At 42.6% G+C, this 18,654-nt stretch overlaps 1 protein-coding gene across 1 annotated transcript; it reads left to right on the top strand.

The window, feature by feature from the left end:
• The first annotated feature begins 2,272 nt into the window (after positions 1-2,272).
• Positions 2,273-13,333, top strand: gpr146 (G protein-coupled receptor 146). The gene is made up of 2 exons (XM_070981666.1): positions 2,273-2,616; positions 8,782-13,333. Exon 2 carries the CDS (start codon positions 8,822-8,824, stop codon positions 9,821-9,823), a length of 1,002 nt encoding a protein of 333 aa, XP_070837767.1. The 5' UTR covers positions 2,273-2,616; positions 8,782-8,821; the 3' UTR covers positions 9,824-13,333.
• The last annotated feature ends 5,321 nt before the right edge of the window (positions 13,334-18,654 follow it).

Below are 18,654 nucleotides of genomic sequence, written 5' to 3'. Positions count from 1 at the left end.
CACTCCTACACACCCTCTATAAAGCTCGAGTGGGCTCGCTGAGCCATGGCAAAGCATTTTGTTTTGAAACTGTGCATTCCAAAAATCTTTCATTACTGTTTTTCATTTTTATTGCGGGGCTAGAACTAATCCATTACTTGCAAGGAGAGCTGAAGGGGCATTTCTTATAGAGTTTAATGAAATATCTACTTCCAGGTTCTTTTCACACTGTGGACCTTCAGAGTTTCACTTTAGGGCATTGTTGCTGTATCCCTCCTTCCCCTCAGGTGCTGAGCAGGAAATTAAGGGATGGATCCGCACACAGTGAAGCATTGATTAAGACCTGATGTTACCATGCTGCATGTGCCATGTTATCTCAGGCCTGTGGAGCTTAGTAATGATTAAATAAGGTTTTTTAGGTTTCCAGTGACAATTGCAATAATTTACTTGCTATCTTTGTATGACTCACCAGCACCTACTAAAAGTTAATACTCTATTGCACGGATCATCTATCCCAATGGGATCTTGAAATCATTGGAATTGAATTATTAAAATGCAATGTGATCTCAGGCTTTGTGAAATCCAACATGGAGATTGTGTAACCAGCAAAGCAAGAAATCACAAAATTAGTGTATGGGTTTGGTCATAAAACGCTGCAACCCTTTAGGCATTGTAATAACAACTGTTAATTATTATCTAACTTCACTCATTATCTGTATGGACCACCAGAGCAGTCCATGAAATTAGCGGCTGCTCAAAAAAAGACACATTCAATACTTAGAATCATCTGCAGGACAGCGTTGTTCTCCATGTCAGGATTATGATGTGCTATAAGAACTCACATCATAATCCTTAATCTTCTTAGCAAACTTCAGTTGCTTAGCTAAAGTCTCCATTGAACAGAACAACACAAAGGAATTTCATCGTTCCAGCATACAGTATTTATTACAGGACTTCCCAAAGTGAAAATTAACTCTGCTTCGTTACAGACTTTTCCTCATGCGTTCATCAGAATAGAAAGCCATTACTCTGCCTTTAGGCTTTAAAACACAATACTGGTTTTCTTCACCACTGAGAGGCACACACTTTGTTTGCCTTCCCTCCAGACAGGCAGGAATCTTTTAGACATCAAGAGACACGTGTCTGAAGCAGCAACTCTTTCAGTAGGGGATGACATTTAGTTTAATGCAAGAATGTAAACTTTCTGACTGATAAAGCTTCAAGCTCAAGGATCTTTTGCTCAAACTGGCCATCCTGGATCATATTACATATCTCACCGGGGCCTGAAACAGCATAATCCCATCAACAGGAACCCCTTTCTTCATTTGAATGCAGGGTTGTTTGCAGTCTGAACTGCTTACCATGAGACGTCACAGAGATAACTGATTAGGTTAGCGTTAAAGGACAGGTTCACAGTTTTTAGCAATATGTACACTGAAACATGTTTTGCTTAGTCATACCGGCCATTAAGAGATCCCTTCCTGATGCACTTTCACTGATGGGGACAAAACCCACAGTCCTCCTGGGAAAAAATACATTGTGCATTTTATCTGAAGCTAATATGAGGCTTCAGCAGTCTGAGTTAGACAAATCAAGTTCCAAGGTTTCAGTCTTTTTAGTACAAATTTCCCCATTTGTCTTCTTCTAGTACTTACTACTTTCTTCTGTAAAGTAGTAAGTAAGTTAAGTAGTTAACACACAACGAGGGATTTTTTTTTTTTACCAAAAAGGTTTTTACTCCGTATGTTTCACATAAAATAAAAAATGTGTTTTTACACTGAACGAAGACTGTGGATTTTGTCCTCCATTACTTACACTGAAACCGATTTGGGAACAACTCTTCAGGGCCAGTGTGAAAAGGTTCAATAATTGGAGCAAGCAAATCTCGTTGCAACGTTAACATGAGCACCTGAATATTGTTTTACGGCAGACTGAGCATCCATCCTTCAAAGAAATGCAGAGTTTGGGTCCAAGTCAAAGTCGGACTCGGGGCAAGCACAAAATAATGGGGAAACAGACCGACACAAATAACAGCTTTTCTCATGCATAAAACAAGGGAAATGCTGTCATGGCGTTAGGCACTGCAGAGTCAAAACTAATATAAAAACTCACCACTTCATACTTATGTTTACGCACTCGCCGTCAGTCTAAAATATCGCTCTATATTGATGAACAGGAACGCTTTATACTCGTGTGTTCCCCTCAGTCTCCCTCGCGCCCCACCTCCCCGCCCTCCGTCCAATCAGAGCAGGGAACGGGCATTCGGGCCTCGCGACCGTGGAGCGGCAGCAGCAGAGAGCGGAGCGAGGACAGTGGGGGAGGGTCACGTGTGTACACACTGTAGGGCTCAGCAGCACTCCAGCAGTAGTAAAGTCTGTAACGGACGGCCCCTTTTCAGAACAACCCTCGTCCGAAAAGTTGATAGAAGAAATCGGTCTCTCCAGAAACGGCCGAGACGAAAGCGGTGAAACGGTCATATTTGCTGTTTTTAGGCTTTAAGAGCGCGTTGAGAGCCGAAGCGCGTATTTTAGGACGTCTGTTTGTCAAATGAAACGACTGAGAAATGACACTGGAAATGCTGCATCCAAACCCTATGCCTCCGTAGGTTTGTCACCGACCCAAATTTATACGTTTCTGGTGAGTTTTCCTCTCTTTTATGTCATTTCGACCAACTAATGTGATGTGTTTGCTTTAAATGTTCGCCCTACAGCGCTGGAGAAGTGGATTTGCCCCACAGGAGATGCGAGGCTGAGTAGCTTTAGTTGTGCCAACAATAGCCGCAGAAATGGTAGAATAATGGTAAAAGCCGTGACAGCTATCCACGCTTTGATGTGTGCAGTCAAGTGTGATGGAGAGACACGATGTCCGCAGAGACTGAGATCGGTCGGTTTGTTTTCTTAACCCTTTTTTGAGCTGTAGTAGCTCCACAGTTTTAACGAGGCGTTTATATTTGGAAAACCAACACCTGAAAACGTTTCTCACGGGATCGGCTTTCTCAAGTGCTGGGGGGGGAAAAGTTGTATCAGTTGAATCAAGTTAAAAGCCGCTTCTCAGCCAATGACATTGTGCTTTTAAAGTCGAGGTAGGCTGCTCTTTGCATGATTATTAGCCCACATCTTGTTGACATGACATCTGCCATAGGGACCTACAGCTTATGAGATGTCACAGAGTCTGTTCATGTATGTGATGTTTACATTGGTACACTTCAAGATGATCCCAGGCCATGAATGAGCTATTGCGACGTTTAGTCTTGTGATGTTAAATCATTCATAAAACACAAGATCGTACTTGCTTCAAGCGCAGGCACATGAATATATTCTCCTACACAGTTTGACATTTGTTTTGAAAAACTTTTGATCAGCCTCTAAAGTCACTGTTCATTATTTATTAACAGATATGAACAGATGTTCCCAAAAGTGAGTCATTATGTACCACCAACTATCACCAGCGCAGGCACCTGACTGTATTTGACATCAGCTAAGAGGCCAAAGTTGTTCTGCACAGATAAATCTTACAGCTCACCAAATTAAATGCTCCTGAGATTTAGTCTTTGCACTTGTTGTCGCCAACTTCATCCATGTGACTGAAGGAGCATGTGTGCTCTGGCTTAAAGGCAGTAAGCCTGCTTTGTGCTGACCATTGAGCTCTGACTTTGTTGATCCCAGTGACAGTTCAGCGTGTTGTCGAAAAGATGCTAAGGAGACAGTCGAAAACTGACCTGCATCTGGCCAGAGTCTGTTACACTAGAACTTGATATGAGGAAATACTGTTGTCTCCAAAACAAATGTGACATTGTTCAGCCCCCTCTGTGCAGCAGTGAGACGGTTAAATCCTCAACATGTTCGACCTTTAAGGTTTTCTGTGGCTAACCAGTCAAGATTTGCAGATGAACAGATAAACAGGAGGATCATTTGACAGGTAGACAGTTGATCTCTGTGTACAGTTGGCAACAAAATCTGTAGTTTGGAAGGAATCCATTCAAAAACAAGTTATCTCGCCCACAAATAAAATCCTTCAGTGTGACTCAATTCTGTGGGGACTGATAATGATTTGGGGAAAATGTTCCGAATTATATAAAACTGCTCCACGGAAGTGGAGTCGATAAGTATTTTAATCGCCTCTGAGAGCTTAGTCATTTTAATTTGCAAAATGTTATGCGGCATTAGCATGCACCTGAAGTCAGATCCCTCATTAATACTTTTGGTTAATGGGCCGCTTTCCAAGAAAAATAGTCAGCTGAGAAATGCATTAGAAAGGGCCCAGAAAAGATTTAAGGACTTTCTTAAATGAACCATTTATATCCCAATGGCCTCTCATACTGTAAGTGGTTTGGTCGTTCTGACGGCAGTTACTTTAGATGACTAGAAAATTTTGTGCATCACATTTAATTGCGTTATGCTTCACCTCTGACATTGCTGCACGGTCACAATATGTGCAGATGTGAGTCACATAATCTTATCTTCTTTCTGTAGTATTTCCTCTGCTGTGCCGCTGCACACTGCTGCAGACACACATAGTGAATCATGTGACATCACTCTTTCTACTTTCTGAGAAGAGCCTGTAAATTCCAGTAAGGGTATATGAGGGGTGTGGGCCCAGTATGTCACACCACTCCCATCAGTCCGTGAGAGCTGCCTTCAAAACACTGAGACGGCAAGCACGTGGGCGTCACTCTTACGAGATCATGTTTGGTGGGGCTGAAGCATGCTGAAGCAGGGCCGCCCCCTCTGGGAATATTAAACTTAACCACTTTTGACATAGAGTAGGGCAAAAAGTCGAGGCAGGGGACTGGAGTCGAAGTAGTGCAAGGGGAGCTCAGCGAAGATTTTTATCCATGTTGTCCTCTTTGGAGAAGAGTTTAGGCTACTCAGCCGTAGCATGTGCATATGGCACCTTAATGGGAAGCAACTAGCACGAAGCCGTCTTTCTCCTGGTTTCATTCTCTCATACTTGTAGCAGTAGATTTGTATACATGCTGTAGTAAAAACACAGTACTGGAAATAGTGATCTTTCTTTTTAATAATGTAGTCAATGTATGTCACAACACAGCCAAATGTCAGCTTAAATTACTTGGTCTGGACAAAAACTCAAATCTCTGCATTCGAGCATCGCTGACATGCAAATGTTATTTTACCTGACAAATTACCATACAGCTGACAGATGATAAGAACTCATTTGAATTTTTGGAAAGCAAGTTTGCATCGTTGATCACTACAAGTACCATGACTTCATATGCCACAGGTCCACACGTGCTGTAATAACAACTGAATGTAGTGCCTGTTGGTTTGCCTATCTTTGAGCTTCATACGACCCCAGTATCACTTAATGGACTCGACAGTGAAAAGGGTGTCATTTCTCTGACTTAAACCAGCCGTCACTGATGCGGTATGAGGTTCCTGGTCTCCAAGTCAGGAGTAAACTTTAATTTCTTTCATCTTTCCAGTTTTCCCACCAGCTGAGTGGAAAAGTAGACATTTCATTATCATAGCTAGGGTGTAATGATTCTCACAATCCCAAATTAGAGGTTGCACAGAGTTAATTTACTGTGTGCAGACAGTGCAAAGCTGGCAGTGGTTTTTGACAAGCTTAATATGAAAACCTTGATTTCAAGTACAATCCCAACTCCAGAAATGTTGGGAAACTGTCAGTAACACAGAAACCCAATAACTTTGTAAAGCATAAATAAAACAGAATGCGATAATTTGCTAATCTTTCCTTGACATATACAGCATTCAGTTGAAAACAGTATGAAGACAATATGTCCCACCTTATCGACTTCATTGATTTTTGTAAATATATGCTCATTCTGAATTGGATGCCAGCGACACGTTTCAGAAAGGTTTAGACAACAGGGGCACAAAGCTCAAAAAACACCTGTTTGGAACACAGGTAAACAGGTTGTAGGCTGATAACTGAGAGGAGGTGATAGTATCATATAGGGTTGGACAATATGGCCAAAATATATCACAGTACAGTAACACAAAGTTGGATGACCAGGGGAAAAATATAGAGTGAAACTATTGCCCATATTAGCCTGATAATGGTACGGCGGACAGACACTGGGAGTGAAATTGGGTGTCAGGTGCGACCAAATGTTTTATCTTGTGAAAGACTAGCATGTTCAAACTTTTTTGCCTTCCACGACGTGTTCCAAACATTGACCACTGGAGCACAGAATGCTCCTCTGTGCACGACTATATTTGCGAAACAAAAGACAAATGATGGCGTTGGTGCTGCGAGGGGGAACTGTGAAACAAAGGAAGTGACACTGTGGCTTTTTCAAACACGAGACAGCCAGTATCCCGCACACCGTCACTGCTTGGTTAACGTTCTTGTTCCTGAATCTTGCATGTCATGAGCAACCTAAGATCGGTCGGCATCCGACGTGTAGTCTGTCATTTATCACAGCAGGAAGTTTATGACTCTGTGATCACCTCATCTGACATCGTAACAGACAGAAATATTGTGTAGACTGAAAGCATTGATTGAATGAATATGAAAAAGCAGTTTGCTATTCTACTGACTTTTATTTCAATAAAAATCACACTGGATCCTTTTTTATTAGTCACTTCTGCTATCATTGTTAATCATTGATAGAAATTCTGGGCAGGGGGTTGTAAACGTTTTTGGGAAGGGGAAGGGGAACCTGCCAGAAAATGTTTGAGAACCACTGCGCTCAGTAAATGTAGGAAATGCCAGCGTTTCAGTTTCCACTGTTTACCTTGAGTCCAGGGCACGTTATAAAGGCCATGGTGACTTCTCAAATCTACGTCGTCATTTTTTTGCCATTGTCAAGGTCTTGTGTCAAAAGAGGAAACAGGAAACCAAGTTTTAGTTTCTTGGCCTAGTTTCAGTAATTAAATGTCAGTGCACCACAAACCCATGACTCCTTCTTTATGCTGAATTTTAGGTACCCTGCAGCTATCGTTAGCTACAGAGTGAGCCAATGTGGTAATGAAAGGGTGGCTAAAATGTCTGTAGCAGGTGCTAATGAATGGGGATAGCCAGCCACAACGCAGTGTGCCCTCTTTAATTATCACCAACTTCTCTTGAAGTCATTTTCTCCTTAAGTGATCAGAGGTTGTTGAAGGAGTGAAGGGTGAACAAACTTCTCTCCATCTACAATACAATCCGAAAAAAGCGCATAATCTGCGGGAGAGTCCCATAGCTAATTACGTATTTTTGTCAAGGCCTGTTTTAGTAAATGAGTCACCTAGCTGCTTGTGTTAGAGAGCCATGTTTACAAGAGGTCTGACCAGGGCTCCTGTCTCGGTGAAGAGTAACTCTACACTTTCTTCATCCTGATCCTGTTCCAGTCCAGCTCTGAGCTCCAGCCTCCACAGAAGTCTTATTACAGCCAATTGGATTAGTATAGAGGAGGGACTGAGCCCTTGTGTGTGTATATGCGTCGGTGTCTGAGGCTTAAGGCCAAAACAGCCCCTCTGTAGTGGTGTTACGTAAGTGAATGGAAGAATCTTTCCCCTTTCCTGGCATCGTTACTCATCCTCCTGAAAACAAAACTGCCTTCCTGCAGTTTGTTACACGGTACTATGACGGGGAAGGTTTCTAGAAAATTCTGCAAAATGATTTGTTATCCAGAGAATCACTTTTGGGAGGGAAGCCGAACATGTGGAAGCATAGCAGCCATATTTTCACAAAGGAAATAAAATACAGTGAACTTGGGTGACTTATCACTGCAATCCTGCGTTAGCCTTATGATCGCCTTTTTACTCAACCAAAGCCACTTGAATAATTTATCTAAAATGACCTGAGTTAATTATGCAAGGCTGCATTGCATAAGCTTTTTGAAAACTTGCAGCCACATCCACATGTGCCTGGTCATTTTCTTTGACCTTGCCCTGAACTCCAACCCCTTGACTCGGTCCCACTGACCCTCAGCCAGAGCCTGACTCACATTTCACTCTTTATAAATCTACCCATCACCACGTGCCCAGCCCCCAGGCATCTTGGCAGTAACCTGAACAGAAGGTGCATGTGCTTTGCTCACAGCAGTAACACCATTATAAAGTGTTTTTCTTTATCTGGCTACTTGACCATGTGAAAAGCACAAGGGCAGCAGTGCACAGGCGGCGGTGCTCCTGCATGTGACTGTGACACAGAGAGAAGGCAAGGGCAAGACAGCGAAAGCCTGCAGAGGCGTCAAACACTTGTTCTAGCCCGTGCGGCTTCCAAAGAAAATAGTGGGTTTTGAGGCTGAGCTAGCAAATGAAACATATTGTGAGGCATTTGTATTCAGCCAGTCAGATGCACTGAAGTGAAATTAACAGCGTTACCGAGGGCATAATAGCTGTGCCCCGGCTGACGTGTTTCTGCATCAAGGCCTTGTTTGCTCCTCTATCTTGCGCAGGAACCAAAAGCAGAGAGGGTCTAATTCTGCTCATGGAGGAAACAACAACTCAGTTGTTTTTTGTTTCTTTTTTTTTTTTTTTTTTTAATTTTGTCACTTCCTCAAAACTTAACATTCAATGCCAGTACCAGACAGAATGTGTCAGCTCTAGTACGATGCATGGTCACTGCCTCAAAAATATACATCAACATGGTAATAAGAGACTAACGCTGTCTGGGATTTTATTTAACCTTTTTTATTATAATTGTAGTAATGCTTTGACTTCTCTTTTTCCACACGGTCTTAAAACTGAAGTACAAGATTGTATCCAGTGATATACCAGATACAATGTTCAACTTTAAACCAGCTCTAATTATTACTGGTAGTTGATGGTAATTGTAATATTTATTATCAGTGCAGTAACTTCTTCTTTCTCCCTAACTCTCTGCTTATAGCCGACCTGTTGAGAGACGTGACCTGTGTCAGAGCCCAGCAATGTGGATCTGCATAGTTTACAATGAGACGGACACCAGCGTGGACTTCCGGCTCTGCCAGGACTACGGCCTCATCCTGTCGGTCTTCTCCCTCATCTACCTCCTGGTGTGCTTCCCTTTGGGGCTGTGCTACAATGTGCTGCTGGTCGTGGTCAACCTCTCCAACAAGGTGTCCATGACCATGCCGGATGTGTATTTCGTCAACATGGCCATCGCGGGCCTCGTGCTCAACGTGGTGGCGCCCGTGGAGCTGCTGAGCTCCACCTTCACCCGCTGGCACGCATGGGAGTACAACAATGAGGTCTACATCACCCTCCTCATCCTCTTCAACATCTCCTCTCTGGTCATCATGTATTCCACCACGCTGCTCAGTCTTGACTACTACATAGAGCGGGCGCTGCCTCGTACGTACATGTCCAGTGTGTATAACACCAAACACGTGTGTGGGTTCATCTGGGGCGGGGCGGTGCTCACCAGCTTCTCTTCGCTGCTCTTCTATGTGTGCAACCACATCTCTACTAAGATGGTTGAGTGCTCAAAAATGCAGAACAAGGAGGCTGCAGACGCCATCATGATGTTCATCGGCTACGTGGTTCCAGCTGTGGCGGTTCTTTATGCGTTTGTGCTCATTTTGCGCATTAGGAAGGAGTCCACACCTCTGGATCAGGACTCCGCTCGCCTGGACCCTTCTATCCACAGACTGTTGCTAGCCTCAGTCTGTGTGCAGTTTGTACTGTGGACCCCATACTACATGACCCTGTTGGTACACACTGTAGCCGGGGCACCAGGATACATTAGCAATGTACATTATTTACCTACCTATTATTTCTTAAGGTGTGTGTCTAAACTGCTGGCTTTCTCCAGCAGCTTTGCAATGCCTCTCATGTACAGGCAGATGAACAAAAACTTCTCCAACAAACTTCAGCGGCTGCTCAGGAGGCTGCACTGCGGAGACCAGTCCTGCCCTCATGAACGCTCAACAGTGCAGCAAGTAGTGACGTGAGAGCTCCCCCTGGGAGATTACAGACACCCCTCCCACTCCCCCTTTTCCACCACTTGGCCTAGCCGCCACTTATCTCCCCCCTACAGGGCCAGTATCTAACTGGGCTCCCTCGCTGCTCTGGACTGTGTTAAGAGCGACGTAGCTAACTGTGGAATTTCCTGTCACCTTCCAGAACTTGATCTGATCTATCCAGTTCTGCAGTGAGAGGACAAACCAAGTAAAAACCACTAAGTGCTGTGTTTTTTTGTTTTTTTTTTCATTTCACCACGTGAAGTTCTCCACTAAGACACTTGGGCTTCTATTTTGAGGGCAGTAAATTGGCACAATCAGCTGACAACTACCCAGCGCAGTTTTTTCTAGGAGTTTCACACAAACACAGTATCCTGTTCGAAAGGGACTCCCAAGCGCTACGCTGCTGCAGTGCGTGCAGCTTGCCTGATTCAGGGGTATTCTGCTGACAGTGTGCAAGTCTGACTAATGCATGACTGCCTGAATTTCACTGTAGCGTCACAACATGCTACAAGATACAATTTAAGTGCTGATAAGAATAATTTACAAGTGTAAAAGTATAACCAGTTAGCTAGAAATGCATTGTGTGTCAGCACCAAACCAACATTTCAAGCTGTAGGTGAACATCATTTTACTGCCCTCAAACAAGAGGATTAATCACTTGAACGAGAAGACATTTCTACCTTTTCAGAGCTGAATTTTCTTTTTACTTAAATGTGTTGAGTGTGATTCTCATTATCACACCTAAAAATCCTCACATTTAAAAGGTGGAGTACAACAGTGACGGTCTCTTACAGAAACTGCAGCTTCATTTCAAAAGATATTTTCTTTCTCGATACCCTGTAGCTAGATGTAGGTGCTGGTTTGAAGAGATGTTCTCATTTCACTTTTATAGATCGAGTTTTTGATCCACTCGCAGTCATAAAGAGATTATTGTAAATGTTACAGGCTCTGCAACAAACATAGAATACATGATATAAAATGTACATCCACACCACTTTGAAGTCACGCAGAACTACATGAAATGCTCATAAAAAGCTTCTATTCAGGGTCCCGACATAACCGGTATACCTCTAGTGATTTCTTCTGAAATCACATCATCTATTAAGCATAAGCAGTTCAAATCAAATCATTAATTTGAGCAGAGAGCTTCAGCCCAGTGTGTGATTTGTTGAGCTGTGTTTTGCCTCTGCAGGAATTATGCATGGAGAGCCTCACATAGCGTTGGTGAAGTCCTCGCAGGGTCATAGAGAGGGCCCTGAGGAGGTGGCATGTACATTCCCTGAATTGTATGAATGGCTGGGAGGTTTTGTCCAGTAGAAATATGAATCCTGACTCAATCACTCTGTCAGGAGAGGCACTATCAAAACGACATATAACAGCATCTCCTGCAAACAGCGCGTTTGACATAGAGTTTGAACTGTAATGCTGCTCAGATGCGTTAGGTGATCTGCACATTATTGGCAAAGCTGCTTTGCTTTCTTGCCTGCCACTTAGTGAAAAAAGAACAGACTAATAGTGATGCATCATGGTTATTGAATTAAAAAAAAAAAAAACGTGTTGTTTTTGCATGAGGTTTGTTGCATCACTGCATTAGTTTAGTTTTTTTATTTGCTTTCTGAATGAGAGGGCCAGTTTATAGATCATCCTGTGAACAGATACGCCATCAGGGTGGGGCATTCACTTGAAGAGAAACAGAAGGTGGGCACACTGTTCTAATCCACTGTCAGACAACAATAAATGATAGTCACTTACCTTTGTACACATTTTTAATTTACATCCACAATTTTACGTTAAGACTGACCTGCTTAAATCTTTGGGCTTTTTCCACAAGTCTGCTCAGCATTCACTGTAAAATTTGATGGCTTGCCAGATTTACTAATACAGATTTGATGCTTTTTATACATATATGATGTTATTATTAAGATTATAACTTTAAACAACACTTACACATACAGTATTTTTTAAACATCTCGTGACTAGGTGACATTGTCTGTCTACGACTGAGGAAGGAAACAGCGTCCAACATTGAAATTTTCGCTGCATCGCCCCACCCTCGTTATGTGTATCTACTGCATTCAGTCAGATCAGTGAGAAATGCTGTTTATTTTTAACTGAGGCTGTGTGTTTACATTGTGTGTTACAGCATGTGCTGCCCCATCTACAAAAACCTTGTACGTATCTTGACACAGTTAATCATTATTTGAACTCAGCTCAAAGTCCCAGTGCTTACTGTTCATTGAGGATTGGAACAGTTGGACATGGTCAAGTGATATTTGGTTTGAATCAAAGCTTGTGACAGTCTGATGGAGGAAGTTTAAGCCACATCTTAAAGTGGTGTCCATTTTCAGCCCTGAATTGGTGCACTATATACTGTCAGCCATTGCGGTTGTGTCCACGTGGATTTCCAGCAAAACGCCAATGACTTTCTAATCAATCAAAGTCCCACAATGACACTTGAATTATAATTAATAGCACTAAATGTTTCCCAGTGTTCCGATTAAGTGACATTTGAACATGTTTCCATTGGTATTTTTGTTCATCTGGACAGAATTTATGTCAATTTCACATTTGTGTCGTGAAGAGATATCCAACCAGGAGGCACTCAACAAAACTTAATCATCAGAATTTGTTATTTTGATGATAAATTTGGATCTACATCAAGTGTCAGACAGTGAATGGCGATGGTGCTGATTATTGGACGATAGCCAAACAAGAGTTATGGCTGTTTAACTTTACCGTGTTGCTGCAGCGCCACCTGTAGGCAAAATACCACCAAGTTTTGCAAGATGGCTTGTAGCTGGTGTGTGTATGTGCCATAGAAATTTGGTCACAATTACACAAAGAAGTCCTCACATTTAACACAAAATCAAATGAGTTTTCCTTTGCCCGTGCCCTGACTCTTCACCAAATTCCACTGAAAGCCATTCAGTTGTTTTTGAAATATCTTCCCAAGTAAGAGACTGGACATAAAACAAACCCTGGCAGAGGTACTAATTAGCAATCGCCACAAATGGACTGACTGCACGAAGCACACAACTGTAAAGCTTGATCAAATTAGACTCAAAACAACTCAACTCAGATGTCTGTTGAGGTCTGAGTTTTGTTTCTATTTCAGAGAGGCCATAGTGTCGCACCCGTGCGAAGAAATTTGAGTAATAATCACTGAGTGCGGTTACATTGCTGAAACAGACCAAGTGTAAAAACACCCACAAAGTTCACGTGTGTCGAATGTATGCAGATGCATTTTAGCTATTTGAACGGCAAAACCTCATAAGTCCAGATGAATCCACTTTCAGATGTGATGCTTTTGTGACTGTGTATGCAAATGTATATGTATAATACAAAATAATGTGTATATATTGTATGTGAGAGATTTACAGGAAGATACCACGCGCTTTCAGAAATACAGTATTATTTTCCGAGAGATATATTTAGATTCTGTAAGTAATCTACTCTATTGTCAACTGAGTCAAAGACTGATTAAACAATAAACTAACATGGATATTACGGCTCGTTTTCTCATTGAAGTCTGACAGTACTTATGATGATCTGAAAATATGTTGAAACATCTGCTGTGCAGTCTGGCGTTGAAATGCTGTTTGTTCTAATTAATCCCAAACATATTTGTTCTTGCATCAAGTTAACCAAACATGACAATTTTCAGAGGGAATTGGTGTTTCATTCTCAGAAATGTCCCTCGAAATGGAGAAGTGCTATTCTTACTTTAATGTTTTGTTTGAAAAAGACTTGCTGTTTGAGTAAAGTTCTACTTTTCATCTCAAGTGCACATGAAAACAAAGCACCGTTCCTCAACCGTCTGATCCTGTGATCAGGTCAGGATGATGGGCAGGTTGTGGAGGTTTTTCCCTCCCTCCTTGCTGCTGACAGCGGGAGTGAGGAAGGATGCCACATTGCTAACAGCAGATTGCTTGTGGCGACACCCTTCAACCACACCAGTCAGACTGGGGAAAACAGCAACATTCCAGGAATTCTGGGAATTGTTTTGTCTTCTGTGGGACTGACAGTCCAATACTGCTGCCATTCTCAACGAAAACAATGTCGTGTAGGCTACATCTGATAACAACGCTGCACACTGAGAGCTGTGTGATTGCCTGCAAGTGGCTGCAACATGAAGCTAGCAGGATGGAGATGATGAAGTGATGGATCGCTGTCAAAATCTAACTTTATAATTAGCTTACAATTAAAAGCTCAACAGACTGAAGTAAGGCCCCATATTGCAGGGAGGAGTAATCATAATGCATCAGCTGTTGTCACTGCTACACTGTTCATTTCTTACAGTCACACCCAGCAATAGTAACAACATTGGACTGCACAACGGTGAACATATTTACACTGTCCTAAGAGCTAAAACACAGCACAAACATAAGAGACCCGGCAGGAGGAGGGGAGGTCTTGAATTATATGTACTACATCTGGAAATGATATGATAATGGAGTGAATTGAACATGGTTGTCATGGTTGCCATTTCCCCCTGAGGACTGACGTTCCACAGGGCTTTCACTGGATTCTGTTAGCTCAGGCAAACACACAAAACACAAAGAACACAATTCATCAGTCAGTCAGTCAGCGTGGTTTCATCTGTGTTTATGTATTACTTTTCCTTTTTAAAGAACTGGAAGCAAATGACGCAACAGAGAATGACATCCTTAGTTAGCCCGTAAATGTACTGGTCCCGAACGATAATGGACAAAATTGTTCACAAATATGAGTTTGGTACTTTAAATTACGTAAGGTGCCAACTGTTTTTATAACATTATTGTTTATTAATTTGGCAGGTGCTTGTCCAAAGCAACTTAATTATAAAGCGATAGTTTAACATTTTGGGAAACTATCAACACCACTCTCTTTTTTGTAAGATAACTTATGCTAGAGATGAAGCTAACGGCCAGCAGATTAGCTAAGCTACATAGCTCACCTGGCTCTGGCCAGCACCTGTTAAGCTCAATAACACTTCATATCTCATATTTTTAAGCAGGACAAAAATAGTGAGAACAATGATGTGCAGTTTTAAAAGGGCGGTTAACTGTGTGCCATTCTTCGTTTGAGAGCACCTGCCAGGCTAACAGCACATACTCCAGATCAAGGCTAGCTGTTGTAGCCCTTGTTTCCAGTCTTTGTGCTAAGCTAAGCTCACCAGCTGCTGGCAACAGCATTAATTTCAGTTCTTTAGAGAATGAAAAAATGGTATCTGGTTTCCTTAAAATGAACAAAAATGACCTTGCATTCATTCAAAATGAGCTGTGTACAACTCCTGGTTTTGCATTGTTTCGCTCCGGTTGTACTGAGTCAAAGGAGACCAGCTCTTAACTGTACAATCATCTGTCTGGGAGAGGGGTATCGCTGACCAAGCACAGTTTTTAATATGCTACATTAGTCTTAATGTTGTTTTTTTCCTTTAGAGGTTCAGCCAGACCAAAAGTATTAGGGTCAGCTTCAGTCAAACATACAACATCACACATCAGACCACCTATGTAGCCAGCACATTTGGCTTGTAGCTTAAAATGTTTTATCTGGCTGTCAACCAGATTTCACACACACCCCAAGACCACAGTTGGAATTCTTAATGTGGGTCAAATTGGGCTGCAGAGTGTAAAGACTAGAACAAGACGAGACAGGTTACAGCTAGTATTTTAGAAATCTCAGACTGTGATCCGAGTGTCAGTAAGAGTGCAGCAGTGAAATAAAATCCTGAATCCTTGAACAACAGGAACACAGTAGAAGTGTCAGACCCCAGCATGCTGTCTTTTGTGTCTGAAAAATGCTGTAAAGCCAAGACGGTTTTGATCCCAAATTGGATTAACCACAAGAAGATAAAACAGGTCCAAGACATTTGAACTGAGTGTTTTTCTGCATCTAGAACACACTCCTGTGATTGGTGAACAGAACAACACGGCTTTAGTTCTTTTCAGATGTGCCCAATGCTGACCTTGAAATATGTGTATTTGCAAGCTCCCACCATATGAATCCCACAGCACAGAGCAGACACGTCTGGAAGGAGTCCTCATCTTTGAACCACCACACCACTTCAGCTCTGGGGAGACAAGTGTACCAGGGCCGTTGCTTTAAAAACAATCCACCCTTCCTCCACTGACGATCCTGTTCTTTGCTTTTCCTCTTCAGAAATGGGAGCAGAGCATTAAAAAAAAATACTCAAACAATAAATTCCCAGCATCAGCTAAATATCAAACATGGCCCTGGATGCAGTGCAGAGGAGCTGGACTGTGCAGGATGTTCCATTCAGAGGTTGTGGTTGTGGCTGTGGGAGATGATGGATGGAGCCAGAAGCACATCAGACTGGTAAGTGGAGGCAGATGAGGGTGTAGTACCCTCCCTTCTCTAGACCTCCCACTTTCACTCCCCCAACCGCAAGCAGTTAAACCCCACAACTTCCCATTAACAACAATGGTAATGTTGTCCTGTTCATTAGATGTCACTGAATGGGAAGTATTGTTTCTCTTTTCAAACGTATACAAGAAAACAAATGTTATTATCATATTTTTTCACAGTTATGGTGTGATTTCAGGGTTATGATAATAAACAAGTGGGACTAAAGCACATGTTAGATTCCCCTTGTCATTTACCATATAATTCAGTTTTTCATTCAGCCCCTGAAAGATTAAGAACGAACCCCAACAAGGTGCTCTCACCTTTTAATGTACTTGGTGCACAAAACCATTTCTACAAATCATCCTCTTAACCACATCAGTCCTGTCTTTAATTCAGCCAAAGCTTGTGCAGCAGTCCTCATGTGTTTGCTACCTTGCTGAAAATTATTCATTGTTAAGCCAGTGGGCCACCCAGTGGACAAAAACAGGGAGTGCATCCTCTAAAGATTTAGCCATGGAGATCACAGAGGTAAAACCTGTCCAGTGTAGAAGGTAGGGCACGACCTGCTTACTTCTTTCAGCCATGAAACAGAAAAGACATTACAAAGATCAGCCAGTTATTATAAATAATTCTGCTGCAACACACCTCATTATTTCTTTGAGCAGTGTATATCACCCTTTTCCATCACATATAACTTAATCCGTTGTTAGCATATGGTGCTCCTGGAAGGAAGTACATTTTCCAGATGAGCTTCAGTGTTTACTTAAGCTAATGTTACCCTAGTTCATCATTTCCTTGGATTTGCTTTTAAGTCTAGAGAAATCCCAGAATCAATGTCACAACTTTGGCCTCATCTGTGTCTTTAGTTTATTTGACTGAAACACGTATGTCTAGGATCTATTTTCACCAAAACTAGAACAAATATAACCAATTTTACCTGCTCTGCTCGAGTGCTGTGTTTGAGTAATACTTCATTAGTTTCGTTTCATTTCTTGTCATCACTGTACGGGGAAATATGCACACTCTCCCTCTCCTCTTTCTTCCTCCTGTGACAGTCTCCAGCACCTTTCCACTAGACTGACCTCTACATCCCCACTTTCCCCTTATCTGTGTGAAGTCATGCGGACTGAATAACTGAGATTTCAGGTAGCTGAGAGAAAATCACACAAATCTGGCTTGCTGTATGACCTCTCAGAGAGTCTGCTCTCTTCTTTCTTCATCTCACCTGCTGAATCCATTTTCTACCGCAGCTAAAATTCTCTTCCTCTAACCGACAGAAGCTGTTTTCTGCTGTCCTGTCTCCTGTGAAAAACCTCAACTTGTTTGTGCCAGCAGGGCTACCAGCTGACGTATTGACCCCGTCGGCTCCTTCAGAGCGTCACGGCTGCTCTGCTGCGATCTTTCCTCGCTACCAAAATCGGCTTTCCAAGACACGAGGCTGTGTGCCATCTGCACTCAAATCAGCAAGGGGTACCAGCTTGACCCGTCTGTCAGATGCCGCCTTCATTTTTTCACGCTTGAACATACTAACTGCTATAAGCCCCCAGCTATTCTGGTTTCAAGGCATGGTCTGTGATCCTTTATGTCACTGAATCACTCCACACAGAACACCTCCCTCAGACCTCCTTGTCTTTCTTTTTCCTGTCTTCACCACGAGATGTTCCTTGTCCTTGCTATTCTGCAGAGATACACACAAGAGTGTTTCCCTCTCCACCTGATTACCTATGAGATCCTGAGAACATTACAAGCAGTAAATCAGGACTGGACAGAGCCAAGACATCAACTCATGATATGCATGTTGAGGTGAGGCAATGACACTCGGCTTCTCAGCAGCAAACCCTTTGGGAAGATGCAGCCTGGTCCCAGTTGTCTACTGCAGGGCAGGAGCCAATAAAAATATGCATTTTCCTGTGGGAAAACATCTTAAAGTAACTTGAATACACTGTACATGAACAACAGCAGGGCAAACGAGTGGGTAGTGTATGGACAGTATAAATAGACGGCCTTATTGCAAAGGTGCATTGGATAATAATACAGCAAGTGGAGCAGGCCATGACTGTGGCAGGGCATTTGAGCTGCCTGCCTGAACTATAGCAGGCATCATGGACATTGAGAGTGCTGTGCCCTGTCTTCAAACTCCTGATGAAGTCCTCTGGCTCTCTGTTGTTGTTTGTATCACATTCAAAGCCCTGGAGCTGGTGCACAGTGCTGCCAAAGGAGCTGCAACCCCATACCTCCAGGCGATGATCCAGCCTTGGCCTTGACTTCGCTCTACCCTCTGGCTGTCTATGGAAGCAGTGACCTTCCCACCTCGTGTAGACCTCAGAGTCACATTCTGTCTTTTGAGGCAAAGTGAAAATCCTTGTTGTCATTGAACACAGCCCCTTTCCTCCTCTGCTTTCCTTTAATCCTTATTAGATCCTAATTAGAAGTGATTTCCCCTTCCCAATGTTGTTTTTGCAGCTGCATGC

Source organism: Chaetodon trifascialis, chromosome 15, assembly GCF_039877785.1.
Source record: "Chaetodon trifascialis isolate fChaTrf1 chromosome 15, fChaTrf1.hap1, whole genome shotgun sequence".
NCBI lineage: Eukaryota > Metazoa > Chordata > Actinopteri > Chaetodontiformes > Chaetodontidae > Chaetodon > Chaetodon trifascialis.
This window is presented reverse-complemented; position numbering and strand designations above follow the sequence as displayed.